The sequence below is a fragment of the Thunnus thynnus genome, chromosome 20 (genome assembly GCF_963924715.1).
Source record: "Thunnus thynnus chromosome 20, fThuThy2.1, whole genome shotgun sequence".
Classification (NCBI taxonomy): Eukaryota; Metazoa; Chordata; class Actinopteri; order Scombriformes; family Scombridae; genus Thunnus; species Thunnus thynnus.
In genome coordinates, this window is record NC_089536.1 from 19,195,220 (window position 1) to 19,212,268 (window position 17,049).

At 41.1% G+C, this 17,049-nt stretch overlaps 1 protein-coding gene across 3 annotated transcripts in view; it reads left to right on the forward strand.

The window, feature by feature from the left end:
• The window catches only part of grid2ipb (glutamate receptor, ionotropic, delta 2 (Grid2) interacting protein, b), a 50,790-nt gene that overhangs the window by 28,748 nt on the left and 4,993 nt on the right, over positions 1-17,049 (forward strand). For 2 of the 3 annotated variants that reach the window (XM_067575706.1, XM_067575707.1), the window contains exons 7-20: positions 1,101-1,186; positions 3,633-3,702; positions 5,436-5,588; positions 5,716-5,871; positions 6,726-6,877; positions 7,133-7,267; positions 9,901-9,986; positions 10,168-10,318; positions 10,840-11,141; positions 11,760-11,804; positions 12,489-13,244; positions 13,935-14,087; positions 14,559-14,646; positions 15,203-15,280. In XM_067575706.1, coding sequence (XP_067431807.1) covers positions 1,101-1,186; positions 3,633-3,702; positions 5,436-5,588; positions 5,716-5,871; positions 6,726-6,877; positions 7,133-7,267; positions 9,901-9,986; positions 10,168-10,318; positions 10,840-11,141; positions 11,760-11,804; positions 12,489-13,244; positions 13,935-14,087; positions 14,559-14,646; positions 15,203-15,280 — 2,411 coding nt within the window. The remainder of the gene's footprint in view (positions 1-1,100; positions 1,187-3,632; positions 3,703-5,435; positions 5,589-5,715; positions 5,872-6,725; positions 6,878-7,132; positions 7,268-9,900; positions 9,987-10,167; positions 10,319-10,839; positions 11,142-11,759; positions 11,805-12,488; positions 13,245-13,934; positions 14,088-14,558; positions 14,647-15,202; positions 15,281-17,049) is intronic. The other variant, XM_067575708.1, reaches the window with a different exon arrangement.

Genomic DNA, 17,049 nt, shown 5'->3' on the forward strand with positions numbered 1-17,049 from the left:
AGCATTACACCCCGCAGCCCCCTCACGAGCACACAGCACCCCATCTGCATTTAGCTCATCTTACATAAGAGCTATCAAAGAACAGATTTGTCTGTTTTCTCTCCCCTTTCGTCTGTTTTTGTCTTCCCCGTGTTTACATATCACGGCAGTGTTGCCTTGAGTCGTTTCCATGGCAACCCACAGCAGATAAACAGCATAAGTGTCTCCTCTTTGATGTAACGGGAGGTTCCGCCACTGGGGCGAATGAGAGCGAAGCACCATCATCAGCAAAATGTCAAATCTTTTTTTCTATGTTGAGTACATCCTGAATGGTTTTTATTTTGGGGAAAACACAGAGAAAGATGTGTGAGGCTGTACTAGTTGATAGCGTTATGTAAGAAAAAACAGAAACGTAAATCACAAAGTTGGATTGCAGTAAAGAACGGCGTCATATCCCCGCTCATTCAGACTCCCACCTACAGGAAGTGACGAATCAAAACAAAAGTTAAGTACAATCAGCCTTGTAAACAGCAGTGAGCGATCGCTCCATCCACAGACAGCTGGCCTCCCAGTCCATTCACAGAACCGTCATTGAGCATGAGAGTATGTCGTGTGCAGTTAGATGATGACATATTTAGTGCTGATAGATTAAGCGATAAGTGGATCAACAGAAAATGAATCTGCAACAATCAGTCAAATGCAAAACATTCTCTGGTTCCACCCTCTCAAATGTGGGAATTTGCCACTTTTCTCTGTTTTATATCATTGTAAACAGAATATTATTGAGTTTTGGACTATTGGTTGGAAAAAACAAGACATTTGGATACATCACCTTGGTATTTTTCACAATTTTCTCACATTTTATAGACAATTAATCCATGATTCAAAAAGACATGGGACAGATTGAGCGATAGTAAAAATAACTGTTAGTTAGGTTTTATTGGTAAAAACACACAGATACCACACTGTACCATATTTTATTTTGTGTCCCCTTAAGGATTTATAAGTTTAAGGATTTTTATATAAAAGAGGAGTGTGATGTGATGATTCCATTATAGAGAAAAAGTCTGTTTGTGGCTCTGTCTGTAAATCAGCTTCTCCATCATTCATCTCTTCCTCAGGATCGTTCGCGTCTACAGGGGGAAGAAGACCTTCGGCTTCACACTGCGAGGCCACGCTCCCGTCTGCATCGACTCCGTTATTCCAGGTACTGCTTCTATATTAAACACAAGTACAGTACAGTGCAGTACAGTACAGTACAGTACTGAGAGACGCCTTCTCTCTGCGTGTGGTGGTTTGACCCAAACATCGTTCTATGTTGGCTGGTGAAGGGGGGGCGGATGTATTTTATGTGGGTGAGTCTGTTGTGGTGCCAGCCGCTGGGGGTTGAAGATGATCAGGAGGTGTGTGTGTGTGTGTGTGTGACTATGAGTGTACCAGGAAGTTGATTTGTCTGACTCACCAATGTAATGTTAAGAGGAAAACACTCAGAACAGGCTGTGCTGTGCAGTAACACTTATAGCCGTCAGCCAATGCTACACAGTTACATTCAGGGATTTTACACACTTTTATCCATCTGGAGTCTAAGTATACTACAAATCCTGTTTAATGTTTTTTTGTCAGTGACAGAAAACATTAATTTCATGACAAGTTCCTAGAGTTTGGAAGTATCCCTTGTTTGATTTATATTTATTTATATGTTGAATGCAATCACATTATACTGAGATGATAGACTTGTCAAGACACATTATTATTTTGTAGAAATTGATGATTTAAAAAAGCAAAAACAAAGCTTTAATAAATAAAAAAGATGTATAAACATCACAGTTTTATCTTACTTTCATAAGCAATACTTGTTATCATGCACTTCTCACACTTCATCACAATATTATGAACTGTAATTTGATTATTTAACTTATGATTTTGCATATCCGCATTATCAGGTAAAAATCTTGAATGTCCTATAGTTTTATTTGCAGAGTCTCAGAAAAGCATCCTCGTATTCAGATTGACTACCTTTTTATTGTTGATGTTTCCTACTATATACAGTACATGCTCTGTAATGCTGCTACAAACTTAAACTCATATTACAACCAAGATATGACCTAAAAATAATTAATCAAGGGAATAGTTGGACATTTTCGGAAATACCTTAAAAATTGAATACCACTTAAAATCAGTACCACTCTCATGTGTGTCCTGATACAGCCAGGAGATGATTATCTTAGCTTAGCTAAGCATAAAGACTGGAAATCGGGAATGATACATACAGGATTATTTCTTAACATAACCCCACGTTAAACCACAGTGTTTTTTTTAACCTTTGGTTTTGGTACATATTAAACAAACAAGATATAAGGTGTTAATCAGTGAGCCTTTGAGATGCTGGTAGGCAGATTTTGTTACCCTCAAAGAGAGCCAGGCTAGCTAGCTTTAACCAGTTTGTCATAAGACTGGACAATAAAGACACATTTAGTAACCTTAAAGGAAAAGCTTAACATTTTGAGATTGCCAGGAGCTGATTAGCTTATCTTAATGTTAAGTTAAGACTGTATCAGACTCAAATGTCAAACTATCCCTTTAAGGTTAATAAATTTGTCCTCATTTTCCAGTCTTACAACAGACCATTTAGCCATTTAGCACCTTCTGTAGATTAAAATGTCTTTTCCATATAGATGTACATCAAAACGTGTTTATTTGCTCCCTCAGGTCAGCAATGCAGATTTTTTTTTTTTGGTTTACCTGCATTTCCTATTTCCACTGCTTTGGATAAAATATACTCAGCTGCCCTTTAATTAGAAAGATCAAACTTACTTTTGAATATTAATGGGGGTATTTGGCTATTTAGAACTTTATAAAATTACTTTAATTTTTTAATATCCTGCATTAAAAGCTCACCTAATTAACTGTAATGGCTTACCGCAACAAAAGCAACAGACAAGAGAGGCTGTGAAGTTAATTTTGAGGGACTTAGCCAGGTTCCTCAGTGAGGAGGGAGGTGTGTGTGTGTGTGTGTGTGTGTGTATGTGTGTGTGTATTTGATGATGACAGCACCGTTCCCGCCCACCATCATCTCCCACCATTGTGTGCTGAAGCGGCTAGAGCGGGCTGACTCAGTGGGCCTTATGGAGGTTGATCTGGAGATAGTGGGGGCGGATAGCATGTCTCTCATCGTGATCTGAACAGAGATCTTTACTGATAACTACTGTAGGAAACCACAAACTCTGTGATATAAAGTCTGTGAATGTGCCAGGACCTGCACCTGCTGCATTATCACATGAATAGTTTGTTGTATTCAAACTTTGTATAAAAAAAAAAATAAAAAAAAGGTGACATGTCATCCAATGTGTGAGAAATACAGCAGCTGAGCTGACGGATGAGGAGGCGACGGTGGATGGTTGCAGCCCAATCAGAACAGATTCTACTGGGGATTGTTTTGACAGCACTGTTTCCTTATGTAATAAGATTTAGCATGGAGATCATCTCGTTTGTTGATGGGCTTTATTGGATGTCATACACAGATTGACAGCATCACATTAGTCACCATCTTTCCTTGGTATGCCCGTCTGTTCCGTGCACCTTGCTAGCCGGTGAGATTGTGCCAGGATCCCTTTTCAATCTCTGATTTTCTGCCATCTTTGTCTCCCTCTCAGATAGTCCTGCTGAGGAATGTGGACTGAAACCAGGCGACCGTATCCTGTTCCTCAATGGACTAGACATGAGGTCTGTTTTTAGTGGATAACATCATTATTATTATTAGCAGTAGTAGTAGTAGTATTTTGTCTTCGCCTACTGTCCAAGTTCTTGAACTTAGGCTGTAAATTTAGAGATATCAGGGCTTGTTTCTCTGTAGGAAAAGCTATCTAGTGACATTTATTCTCACTCAGTATGAGAAACAGCTTCCACAGTACCAGATAATCCACCACAGAGCAAATGAAGCTGTTATTTGGTTTTGTCATAGAACTGTGTCATCATTATTTCACCATTTTTTAGATTAAAAAAAAAAAATCTACTTCCTCTAAAGGAGAAAATGGAAGTGTCAGCCAGGAATAAACCCTCAAAAATATGTCACTATACAAAATGTATTATCACATTTAATATCTCTCCTTATTTGGGAGCCAGATTGGAAGGGAAACTTTATAGTAGAAACAAGTACAATTTACAAAAACCTACTTTCATTATAAAGCTAATTTGGGGTAAAACACATGGACAGATGTGCTGTAAATAGGCTGAGCAGTTTGGCATTTGGGGGGAAATACATCAAATTATTTGCTTTCTTGCCTAGAGTTAACTGAGAAGATCGATACCAAGAGTGGTATCGATCTTCTCAACTAACTCTCAGCAAGACACACGTGAGCATAAGTTGTGGGAGTCGTCATAGTTGTTTTGTGGACTTAACAACTTCTTGACCTTCTACCTTCTACTGGATTTCAGAGAGCAAGTGTGGGAGTGGAGATAAGAAATTCAGCGCTGATGAATTGTACCTATATGCGCTCAGCAAATACAGTATATCAACCAATATATCAGCCAATATATTCAATGCTGTGAGAAGAAACAGTGTTAGTCATCCTGCCCCCCCCGATAGCCATGTGAAGGGATGGCTCACAGCGCTGTTCCCATGGCTGCCTGATGTACTGATTTGATGGGCGCTGTATAATTTTGCTGCGCTCCCTGATTACACGGTGCTGCAGCAGTAGGAGGTGATCGGGAAAACAGTGGGAGTTGTTCAGCAGAGAGAGAGAGAGAAAGAAAATACAAGTACAAGATATGTGTAGGCATTCAGTGTTTACATAGAAAGCATAAGTTAATCAGTTTGTTGAAATCATACAGTACATGGCTTTGACTTGTCAGTACAGTCCATCTTATGTAAAAAATAAAGAATGGTCTAACTTTCTGTACCATGAATATAACAATTAACAATGAATTGAGTCTTACAAGGACTCTGACAAGGACTTATATCTCTTGTCACTGCGTTGCCGTGCAGACTCATAGCCAAGAATCAACACATTTCACAGTCTGACTTTCTGCTTTCACGGATTAATGTTTATTCCTCTGGCAAATTTACACAATCACAAAATAAATGTGAGCGGTAGGAAAGCAGACAAAACATATTTCTGCATGTTTATATATTTTTTTATTGCTTTTTTAATCTGTGCTTTTTTTAAAATTCTTTTTTGACTAAAAATTCTGTAGTTATAACAAGGAAAAAAAGAATTACTGTTTGGTTTTACTGATTACAACCGGTAGACTTATGCTACATGTTCACAGGCCAAAAATGGTTAGGAACTCAATGTTACATGATTCAATTTGTTAGAAGTCTTGCAGTAGATAATATAATGCTTATTTGACTTCAATCCATCTGCATTATAATCTATAGTTAAAGTCAATCAACTCTTTCTCGCTCCATCATTTCATTGCATTCCTCTCGGGTTCACTCTCTTGTTTTCTCTCTGTAGGAACTGTTCGCATGAGAAGGTGGTGTCCATGCTGCAGGGCAGTGGGGCGATGCCCACTCTGGTTGTAGAGGAAGGTCCATCTGACTACTCCTCTGACCAAACAGACCCAGAGGAATCTCCCAGCCTGGCTCCCACCACGTTACCGCGATCCAAGTGAGTAGACAAGAAACCTGACATTTTGAGTTGACATTATCAGTAGTTCATGGTCTGCTGAGACTAAGAAACTAATATCAGAACGGCCTTTCTATTATGATAATGTTCCATTGTGCCCACTGTGCAGGTCTCCAGCCCTCAGTTCTCTCCAGTGGGTGGCTGAGATTCTTCCACCAAGCATCAAAGTCCACGGGCGGACATTCAGCCAGCAGCTGGACCACCTGCTGACCATCCAGGAGAGGTACACCGTCTGCAAGGCCCTGGAGACCTTCTTCCAGCACAGGTCAGTGGGATGGAGGGAACAAGAGGGTCAATAAACAGACAAACATTTTGGGAATATTAGAAATTCTGATGGAACTTCCCAAAATCCAAGAACAAAGCCTTCCCAATGCTTCTGGCACCAAACAGTCACAGCATGATTCATAACATGTTTAATAATCATTATAATCATCTTCATCATCTTTCAAATACTCTGACAGGAAACATCACTGCACTTTTGGGGGTTGGCCGCTACCAAGAGAGTTTTCAGCATCTGTCAAACCATCTTTGCAGTAACAAAGATATTATCTAGCTAGCTTACAGTGACAAGTAGTGAAAGAAAATCAGCCGTTGCCTGGGAAACTGTTTTTTTTTTACTGTACACTATATATGAGGCAGTGCAGGCAAAATGCAGGCAGGAGACAGAGGTGGAGTAAGGAATGAGCAATGTGAAAACAAATAACATACCTAAGCAGGAAGTTTGTAAATCCCATTAGGCACTGATAGTATTTAAGAGATGGATGGGGAATTAGCGTTGCTGATGAGGAAAATATCAGGAATCAGTATTGTGTGCGCTTTTTTTTCTTCTGATGCAAACATGTGATGCAGCAGGATTAAAATAAAAATACCAATTAAATTCTACTGTAAATGCATACAGGAAAACACTTGAAGGCATAAACTGCTGTCCTCCCACTTTTTGATAATCTGTTTTCATCCTCTACCACATTCTCAGCTATATTTCTCATTATAGATGCAGAGAATATACATCTAAGCTAAATCCTCATGTTGAATGACAATCAGTTACCCAGAGCTGCACACGGGTTGGTTATATAAAGATAACGTGTATGTTTACTGGGGTTTTGTTTGTTTGTTTTGCAGGAATGTGGACACCCTGATTGTAGATGTGTTTCCAGTGTTAGACACCCCGGCCAAGCAACTGATCTGGCAGTTCATCTACCAGCTTCTGACCTACGACGAACAGGAACGCTGCCAGGGCAAGCTGTCACGTTTCCTGGGTATCAAGAGCAATGGTGAGCCAAAACACACAATGTGGGGATTATCTGCATTTTGGAGGGAAACTCTGAATACAAACATGAGCAAGCAATCATTTAGATGCTTGACTGCTTTGAAAAAACAGCGTGACTTTACCCAAAGCATGATCTTACTGTTTGGTGTAGATATTCTTTATGTCATATACAGTCCATGTATACCATCAAGAGTTAAAGCCTGACTTCTTCTCTATTTACACCATCATTCCTGTGTATTTTTCTGTGTTTGTTTTGCAGCTGTGTTGGAGCCTGACGCAGGTCCAGAGCACCACCGGCGGAGCAGCTCTATGCGCGTGACGGGGACGTCATACCGCAGCAGCATCCGAGAGAGGAGCTCTGATGACTGCATCATCGGGACTCACCTGGGAATGGGTATGTTGCTCATAAAAACAACAACATGGGCTGACAAAACACTTCAAATTCAAGGTCCACTTACTAGCTTTTTCAAGGGTTTTCATCTGTATCACATGGTGATTAGCGGATGAAGTTTGTGCAGTAGTAACAAAGATGGATCTGATGAGCACTTTTAGGATTTCTCATCTGTGTTAAAGGGCTTAAAGTGGCAATCTTGAAGATCTCTGTTTCGTTCTCTTTGGCGGCACCATATGGCGATAAGTGGTAATTGCAGGTGTTTTGTTCTTATGCGCGGATAACTTTAATAAATTAACGAGTAACATAACGAGTGTAGCTGTTGTCAACTTGAGTACTTCACCTGTTTCACTGTCTCTCCTCTGCTGCGCTGTGTGCAGCACACACACACACAAGCGCGACCATAAATGACCTAATTTATGTGCACTTGTTTCATTTAAGCTCAGTGTGAGACTCTCTACTGCGTTTTGCTGTCTCCTCTGCTCTGAGGAGCACTGAGGGGCAGGGCTCAGCCCTCTGTGTGTGTGCTGCACACACAGCGCAGCACAGGAGAGACAGTTACTGTACGTGCAATAAAAGCTTTGCGAGTAAAAAGCCAATAAGAGTAAACTTCTCAAAAAAAATAAGCCACTTCACACACAATGAAGGAAGAGTGAGTATGTTGTATTAGCTCCGCTGATTTGAATGCATGGCAGGAAAGACACCATTGACACAAAGTTCACAATAATCATACTCTTTGATAATACTGCAAATGCAAGGACTTTCACCAGGGGACCATAGGCTCAATAACCATTGTGTTACCTCATTCGGTGATAGATAGTGACGTAACAGACATTTATTAAAATGAAAATCTGCGGAGATCTTCGACATTGCCACTTTATAGTTAAGCATGAAAGTTCATTCTTGACCTTGGAAATAGAAGTTTGACAATCTCAACTCAAGGTCCACTTACTAGCTACGAGGAGCTTTCATGGTCTTCTTAGACACTGTGTGATACAGAGCTTTCAACCATATGTAAGGGATCAGGGTGATTCAAGATTCAAGTCCTGCATCACCCTGTCGGGGTTCTTTTCACATAATGACCCGCTCGCTGTACATTATCCCGCTTATTACATGGCTATTTACTAAAGAAATCCATAATCTGACCTAATATATTGATTTAAAAATGATTTTATTGATTTAAAAATGATTTTATTGCTTCCATTAAAAAAAGTCCGTTAGCTTCTACGGTTGGAACTGCGTGCATAGCAACGTAAATATCTATGAAAGCTCTGTAGCCTTCTGAAGATTATGACGTTTCTGTCATTCATCTGTTTCCTTCTTGCCCGGGCTTTGTAGTTGACACACTTGGAAACACAATTGTTACTAATGTTACAACTGGTAACTTGGTAATTTTACCGGACTTCTTTCTGCAGATTGACATGATTGGATATGGTCATCCAGAGACTATGACCAGAACTGCGTCCTTAGCAACGGTCTATTATTCATTGTAGCAGTCTGCTATTCAGAAATAACAGACCAATGAGAATCAAGTATTCAACAAAGCCATGTAATTATGCTAAATATTATTGAGTGTGTCTTGATTTTTGACCTGACACTCAACTCCAAACAGTTTTAGACTTTGATCCCACTCTTCAACCAATCACAGAAATGCACCCACTAACAAACATTAAGTATATTTCAGGTGGATTCTGTATTGTAGCTAGCGCCCTTATTTACACTGTCTCCAAGTATCAAACAAGTGGTACCCAATCCCACAAACCCAAGAGGGAAGCACTAAAGCATGAATTGTCACTGGTCACTTGCGATCAGAGGAGGAATTTAGTTGTGTAGAAGGAGCAGCTTGAATAAAACTTTGTTTACCCCACAGTCTGCCACTCTGAGAAATTCATTTAAATCTCACTATGTAAATGCCTGCCTTTTACTCAACAACTACAAAATAAGCATGTATTATTGTTTGGAAAAACTGGTATTTTTTGTACAGCTTTGTTTTGAAAGCCACTGTATGTTTATTGAAGCAACCTCTTCAATATTAATTCAATATTATTGCATCATTGTTTAAGTTGGAGTTCCCGGACATACGAGGAAAATCTGGGTAAAGACAATAAATGAGTCCTCCTTCAGCAGTCACTATACTAACAATGTTACCTTGAGCACCTTGAACTGCTCAGAGCTTAGTCATATGAAGCCGTGTTATGTAATAAGTGCATTGGTCAGCTCCCAGGTGGGAATGAGTGTAATTGTTAAAACGTGCAGGAGGCTGTTGCTGAAAAAGATGTGTGTATCCTCTATGGATACTCGAGGGTGAAATAAGAGAAAAAAAATGTCATCACCAGTTCAGTTCATACATTAACTCCATACGCAGCTGCCTTTGCTTTCAATAAGATCCCAAAGCTATCAGTTCAAAAGCACATATTTATTTCCAGCTAAGGCTTTTTCAGGCTTCAGATATTTCATTCATGGGTTCCCCTGTTTTCCATTGCCATTGCTAACTCCTGTTCCTGGAGCCAAGCTTGTGCCTTTTGCTCCTCCACGCTGTTCTGCTTTGCTTCATCCTCTCTCCCTCTTAGCTGGAGGTGGATGGAAGGAGGAGGCTTATGTCCTTGTGTCACTGTTCATGCTTTATTGTGCTTTAGGAATTCATGTCGATGAATCTGGCAGCCCGGAGGAGAGGCAGTCAGGAGATGGAACCTCCTTCCCGGAGTCCCCTGACCTCAATCATGTAGGTATAACTGCAGCTTTTCAGCGCCCTAGCAACTCAACAACTGGCATTATGAGTGCTAGTTATGTTATCTGTGCTCTCTGGTCTCACATTATTTGAAGGTCTATAAAGCAGCAGGCCTTCAAAGTAAGTGTACCACAGAGACTATGTGTTAACCAGCTGATCATGCCTCCATTCATAGATGACAGGTGTGTACACGGAGCTGGAGAACGTGTACGCAGGGAAGAGTGTGTCTCCGCTGCACGGTGACTCCTCAGCGGAGCCCGAGGGCCCGGGACAGACTGAGGCCTACGGGCGCTCTCTCTCCCCCCTCACACTCCCCCCTCTCACAGGTACTCTGGGGCTGACACACATACCCAAACACTCAATTGCATGCACACACACACACACAATCCACACATGCTTTCAGACACATGCTTTCATCAATGGTTCAGAGCCATTTGCCATCTGGACCCAATGTCTTTTCAGAAGGAATTATTGAAGTCAGATATAGTATTTAGCAAAAACTGCATAATTTTGGGCCTGGATGGCACATGACTGATGACATGCTCATGTGGATGTTTACACGAGTTAAACAAGAATCTGGTGTGAGCATGGCTTAAGAACCACTGATTTTTGAATGTGTTTGAGTTATAACTCATTCAAATTCTACAATCTATATGTGCATATAAGCATGCAATTTATCTTTTTGTTGCCATGGGAACCTCTCAAACCAAATGATCCTTCAGGCGACAAGAATGTCACACAATTTCTTGAAAAAACTAAGTAGCATAAACATCTGCAGTGTGATTTTCACTGAAATAATGCTCTACACCAACAGCAGACATCTTCAGTTAACTTTTTTTTTTTAAAGGTACCCGTAAATCCGGCCTGTCCCTGACCTGGAAGGAGCCTCTCCCCACTCCCGTGTACGAGATCCACCACCAGAGCAGCGTGGACTCCAACCCTTACGTCAGCCTGGAGAGCCCCCCGGCCTCGCCTCAGCACTCGGACGGAGGTCTCAATACGCTGACCCACCGCAAGAAGCTGTTCACCTTCTCCCGCCCACCACGCAGCCGCGACACAGACAAGTTCCTGGATGCCCTGAGCGAGCAGCTGGGCCACCCGGTCACTCTGGTGGATGACTTTGTGCCCGGCGAGAACGACTATGAGGAGGTGAGGAAGACCCGCCTCCAAATAACAGCATCATCAGCTGTAGTTTTACATACACATACAGTACATGCTTTGTTTGTATATGTGTGTTAATATGCTTTTTCAAAATTTGAGCTTAGGATGTTAGTATTATAGAATATAAATGATTATTATTATTTATCATTTTTAGATACCAGTATGTTATTTCAGTTTAAATCTGACACCTTAGTATAATTACTGTAAACAGATGACATTTCATGGCACTCTTATTACTTTCAGTCCCACAAAGTCTGAATTTTTGGGCTTAAGAACAGAACAGCACCCTTTCTCTGTGCATACTGCATATTTTCCATGCAATCTGATACAATTGCACACAGTGTGAGTAGCGACTGTAGAGGCCAGTAGAGACCACAGGTATTTGTGGTAATTATACTAATGTCTCATAGTTACTGTGGTACTGCATTTTTGGTGTTAAAATGTTACATATAGTGTCATTAATAGATAATCTTACTGTCTGTGCATTTGCTTATTATCAAATAATAAGCAAATTCACATTTGGAAGTAATGACGTTGTAGTGTTGCATGTTGACATTAGAGTAGCTCTAATGTGTGCTACAATGAACACTTGTGTTACATGAACAGATATATCAAGGTGGTTGTCATGGTTTCAGAAGAAGAGGTGTGCCTGTAAGTAAAACATGATTAAACTACTCGGTCATACAGTAGAGTCTAATTATGCCTGCCTGCTCCTGACTAGAGATCTAAGGTTATAATAAGGTGCTTGCTGAAGTTAATTCATCAAACAAACATGATGACAGTGTTGTCGGGGTGGTTTTGTGTTTGTCTTCAGAAATGGGGAGAGTAGCACTCAGTTAAACAGCTTTTAAAAGGCCATTTACCTTTTTAGATTTGTTTCCAGTGTTTAACAGCAAACTTATCACATTATGTACATTTCTTGTGTTCCATACATAGATAGGGTAGGTACTAATCATATTTAAGTGCATGTGTTTTAAAATCACGTACTTTAGAAGGTTTTTATTTTCTTTTATTCTATTTTGTTGCTTTTTATAGCATTTTTGTCCCATAAGCAGGTAAAAAAAATAATAATTTTTGCACTTTTACAATTAACATAAGCTTTACTGTTAAAGCATTTAGTTGACAGCTTTTTTAATGAGGTGCAGCAGATTAAGTTTCTGTTTCTAGATATCCAACAGTGCACGTAACAAATACTCAGAGCCTAAATGAGCCTAAAAATAACTAGAATCACAGCAGATTTACAGCATATTGATAAGCAAGAGTGTAAAACTAAGAAGAGTTAGGATCCTCTTTTAAATTTCAGAAGGTCTGATTGTGTAGCTCTCTCCTCTCCAGATGAGTTTCCAGGATGAACAGGACCTGGGGTTCATGCCTCGACAGCTCAGCAGCGCCAGCAGTGAGGATCACAGTAGCAGCGACGAGGCTTCCTCTCCCACCTACTCCTCAGGCTCTGAACACATCCCACCACCGCCCACCCAGAGCCCCCCACCTCCCCCGCCCTTCCAGTCCATGATACCGCCTCCTCTCCAGTTCACCGACCCCCTGCCGCCCATCCGCTTCTCCCCGGAGCACATCCCCCGCAGCCGGATGCCCTTCCAGCCTCACCACCCCATCATCCCTCCTCCCCCACCCCCTCCCAGGACCCTCCTGTCCAGCCGCTCTCCTCTACACAAGGTGGTCCACACCACAGAGGAAGCAGAGAAGACTCACCAGCGCTTCCAGGCCACTTCCACCCGGCTCTCGCACGGCCACACCACCCTGGCCTGCACTACTCTGCGCTCGTCCCAGCCGTCCCGCCCCAGCTACCTCCCGCGGCAGCTCAGCCAGCCCCAGCCTATCCGCCAGCCGTCCCCCCAGCCCTCCCCTCAGGTGCTGAGGCCGAGCCACCTCGTCCTCCAAAGGCACCACCAGCTCCACCACCAACACAGCTACCAGGGCCCACTACCGCCGTCCCTCGAGGATCACAGCCCGTCCCAGACCCAAGGCCCCACGGCCTCCTCACTGCTCTCCCAGCCTCCGGCCTCTCACTCCTCCCTCCCCACCCACACTAAGACCTATGAAACCCTGCGATCGGAGCACAAGTCACCGCAGGTAACATCTGCATTTTTGGGACTGTAGCTAATCTGTTCATCATTTTTTCACTTTTAGATTTATTCATCTGGAATGACACATTAAATTGTATTATCTCTCAGAGAATGTATAGAAGATGACAACACAGAGAGGTACAGTGCAGCAGTACTACAGCAATGAGTGCCTAGCAACAGATAGAAAAAAAAGAAGTGGCATCATGCAGGCTACCACTCCGACTAAAGTTCTTGGGCTGTCATTGGAAAATAGAAGACCTTCTTAAGATTTGACAGAATAGACAACTTTTTAGCAATTCACCCACTCTTTGCTTCTGTCACAGATTCCACACAGACATCAGAAAGGCACGATGAAAATAACTCTCAAATATCTGCCTATTTTTAAAAAGAAATGAGCTAGAAGGTACATCTCAAGCAGACAGTTTCAGCTCAAACATCAGCACACAGTCTTCAGAGTGATCACATCTACAGTTGAGCTGTCTTAGCTCCAAGTCTAACTGGACATTCACTGTGTTTGCTGCAAGTGATGGAGAATATACTGTATGAACAACTCATGTTTACCTAAATTTTGTCACGTGGCATCCCTTGAGGTTTTGGAAAGCAGAGGGGGACAAGACAACTGCTTGTTGTACACGTTACATACAAGACCAATATTCTATTCCCCTATTGAGAATATCTTGTTTGATCGTCCTTCAAGGCACCCCCGCCTCCACCTCCACCCCTGCCCCCACCCTGTGACCCGCCTCCGCTGCCCAAGCCAGGCCACCACGCTTCGGACACCAACCACATGAGCGTGAAGAGGCTGCGCTGGGAGCAGGTGGAGAACTCTGAGGGCACCATATGGGGTCAGGTGAGTGGTGAGCTCTTATTCTCAAATGCAGTAAATAAAATAAACAATAAATGACACTTGAGAATAATTTTGATACGAATCACATTTGTGGTTTATTGAACCGTGGTAACTGAACTAAAAGTAAAACCTCTTGGTGTGAAATTGTAACCTCACCTGTGAGTCTTCCCACCTTGCCTGTGAGTTTTCTCACTCCACCTACTTGCCATACTTGGAAAAAACCTACTCATCTGCTCTGTTGTGTCTCTGATGAGTCATCGGAGCAAAAATCTTTTTTTTTTGTAAATAGAATACATGCTGCTTATATTTACCAAAATGTCCTACTCTACAACCCTTTCAGACATGGATAAAGTCTGATATTTGCACTTGTGTAGAACACTGTCTTTAAAACATATTTTTAGACATCTACTTATAGGTTACAAAACCTTGACTGTGCCTTTGGAGAGTACAGAGCGTGTCCTTGTCTATGTTTAGCTCGGCGAGGATTCAGACTACGACAAGCTCACTGACATGGTGAAATACTTGGATCTCGATCTGCACTTTGGTACTCAACGCAGATCCAGTAAGTTATGCACATCTGATCACTATTTAATCTACTGCATCATCATCACTAGCACGTCATATGTTTGTGTACATCATGCTCAGTATGACATAGTATTTGTTTATGAATCCTACTTCATGCTGTTTGTATGAATCATAACTATAAAATAATACATTGCATGTGAGTATATGTGTATATATATCTATTGACATCACCTGTTTTGTTTGTACCTTCACAGTTATGATGTTCTCCATAATCTGCTTTGGAGCTGCTCCAATCACCTGCTCATCAAATCCATTCTCCATAAGGCACCATACTCCATTTCCCCCTCCTTTTCTCCCCTGTCTTGATAGAGTTCAGTAATAACACAGCTCTGCCAGAGAAAAACACACCTTACCGTTATCTACTGAAGATATTCTAGACAGAGCATTTTGGCCTCGAGAGAATAAAATGGCAGAGCTGTGTTATTATTCCATCAACCTGCCACATGTAGCCACTGTGTATGTGTGTTATTGATCCCTGGTGCCTGGAGAACACATCCTTACACTGTTGTTAAAATTATCAGTCTCTCCTCCAGAGCCAGCCTTCCTGCCAGAGAACTTTAAAAAGAAAGACGTGGTGGAGATTCTGTCGCATAAGAAAGCCTACAATGCATGTGAGTATGACAAGAACGTGGCTGCAAGTCACACACATGTGAAAAGGCCAAGGCTCAAGCCTGTGAGACTACAGCGAAATAACAACTAAAACAGTGTTTTTGCTGTTGGTTTTGGCTTAAGTCCCACAACAGTTTCAATTGGCAAAAACTGCCTTCTGTCTTTACATACGAAGTGCAAAACTGACTGCAAATGCAATGGCCACAACTTCACATGCATTCACTTAACTTTTAATGATTTCTGGCTCTTTTCACACAGTTTTCTTTTCTTTTCACACAACAGTCACATTGAAAACATGGTTAGTGAAACATTTAACATGCGTTTTCAGTTGTTTCTTCTGTGTCAGCTCATTTACTGTGTGAGAATGTACAGGTAGAGGTACAGAACATTTGACTGTGTAATCAGTCTGAAGTCACATGTAAATAAGAGACACAGCAGATTGGTTGTCTGGTGTTTGCTTAAAAAGCAAAGAGTAGGAAGGAGTAGGAGAAGCAGCTGTGATGTAGGGGTGTGTGAATGAAAGGTGGAAAAATTTATTTGTTTATTTATTACAGTAGCTGTGATGTGGATGAAAGTCTATGACATGTAAATGACAGGTAAAATATGGAGCAGTAAACAGACTAAAATATGTGGATAATTTTATTTTTAGTTGTTTTTAGTTTTGTTTATCACTGCCAAAAAACTGCAGGTTTTCACTGTTTTGAAAAGAGTGAGGGTTTTTTTTCTGCAGTATATTTCTTTAATGTGATTTTATGTATGAAAAATTTTCAAGAATACAACACCTTTAGGAGCATGCATTTGCTGTTTTGCAAAAAGAAACACAGTTTTGGTGTTTCTGTCACCTAAAAACCAGGCTTTTGTTTCTAATACTGCATCTAAACAATGGAGAAAAACTGTAAAATGCACAAATCCGGCAGTTAGAGATAGAGATAGAGAAAGGGAGGGGGATGAGGGAGCGGCAGATGCAACAGCTCAGACTGCAGCAGGTGGAGGTGGAGAAGGAGTTGATATAGCTGATGTTTCACTAGAATACTGAGATAAATGTATTTGCAGCCTGTAACGCTATTTTTATGCCTGCTTTTCATATGCAGAGAATTTACCCCGCAAAACACCACCACAACTTGCACAACATTATCCTCCCTCACATGCAGATAAAATAAGGAGAGACGCACCTAATACATAAAATGATGGCTGTTGTAAGCACGATACTAAACATCTGAACATTTACTAATTGTAAGATTGCCTGGGTAAGTGACATTGTAACTAATATGTCATGTAGTGTAAATTGCAGTTTGAGCAAATGAACAAATTGATGTAAATATTTTGATTACTTTATTTTTGGTTTTGTTTATTGACCTTACATGCATATGCAATGAGGACAGAAAGAGTAAACTGGTGTGCCTTTGCCTTGTATGAATGTCAAACAATACAAACTATAGAAAACAAGTCAAACTATAGACCACAGTATCTATATTTACAATACAGTAATACAGCAGTCATTCTTACTCTATGTCATTTCAAATACTGACTTATGTATAACAAGCTCTTGTGTTGCATTGTGTGGAGAATGAGGTACAAAGTGACACTTTGTCTCCAACTAGCTGTTTATTCTGATGACGTTTAACAACAGGATGAGATTAGCTAAACCACAACCAACTTCATGGTAACAAACTCCAGAAAATACTAAAAGAAATAACTGATAACTGCTGGTTTGCACATTACAATCAAATTAGCAAAGTCATCGACATCATCGGGTGCTACACAAATTACA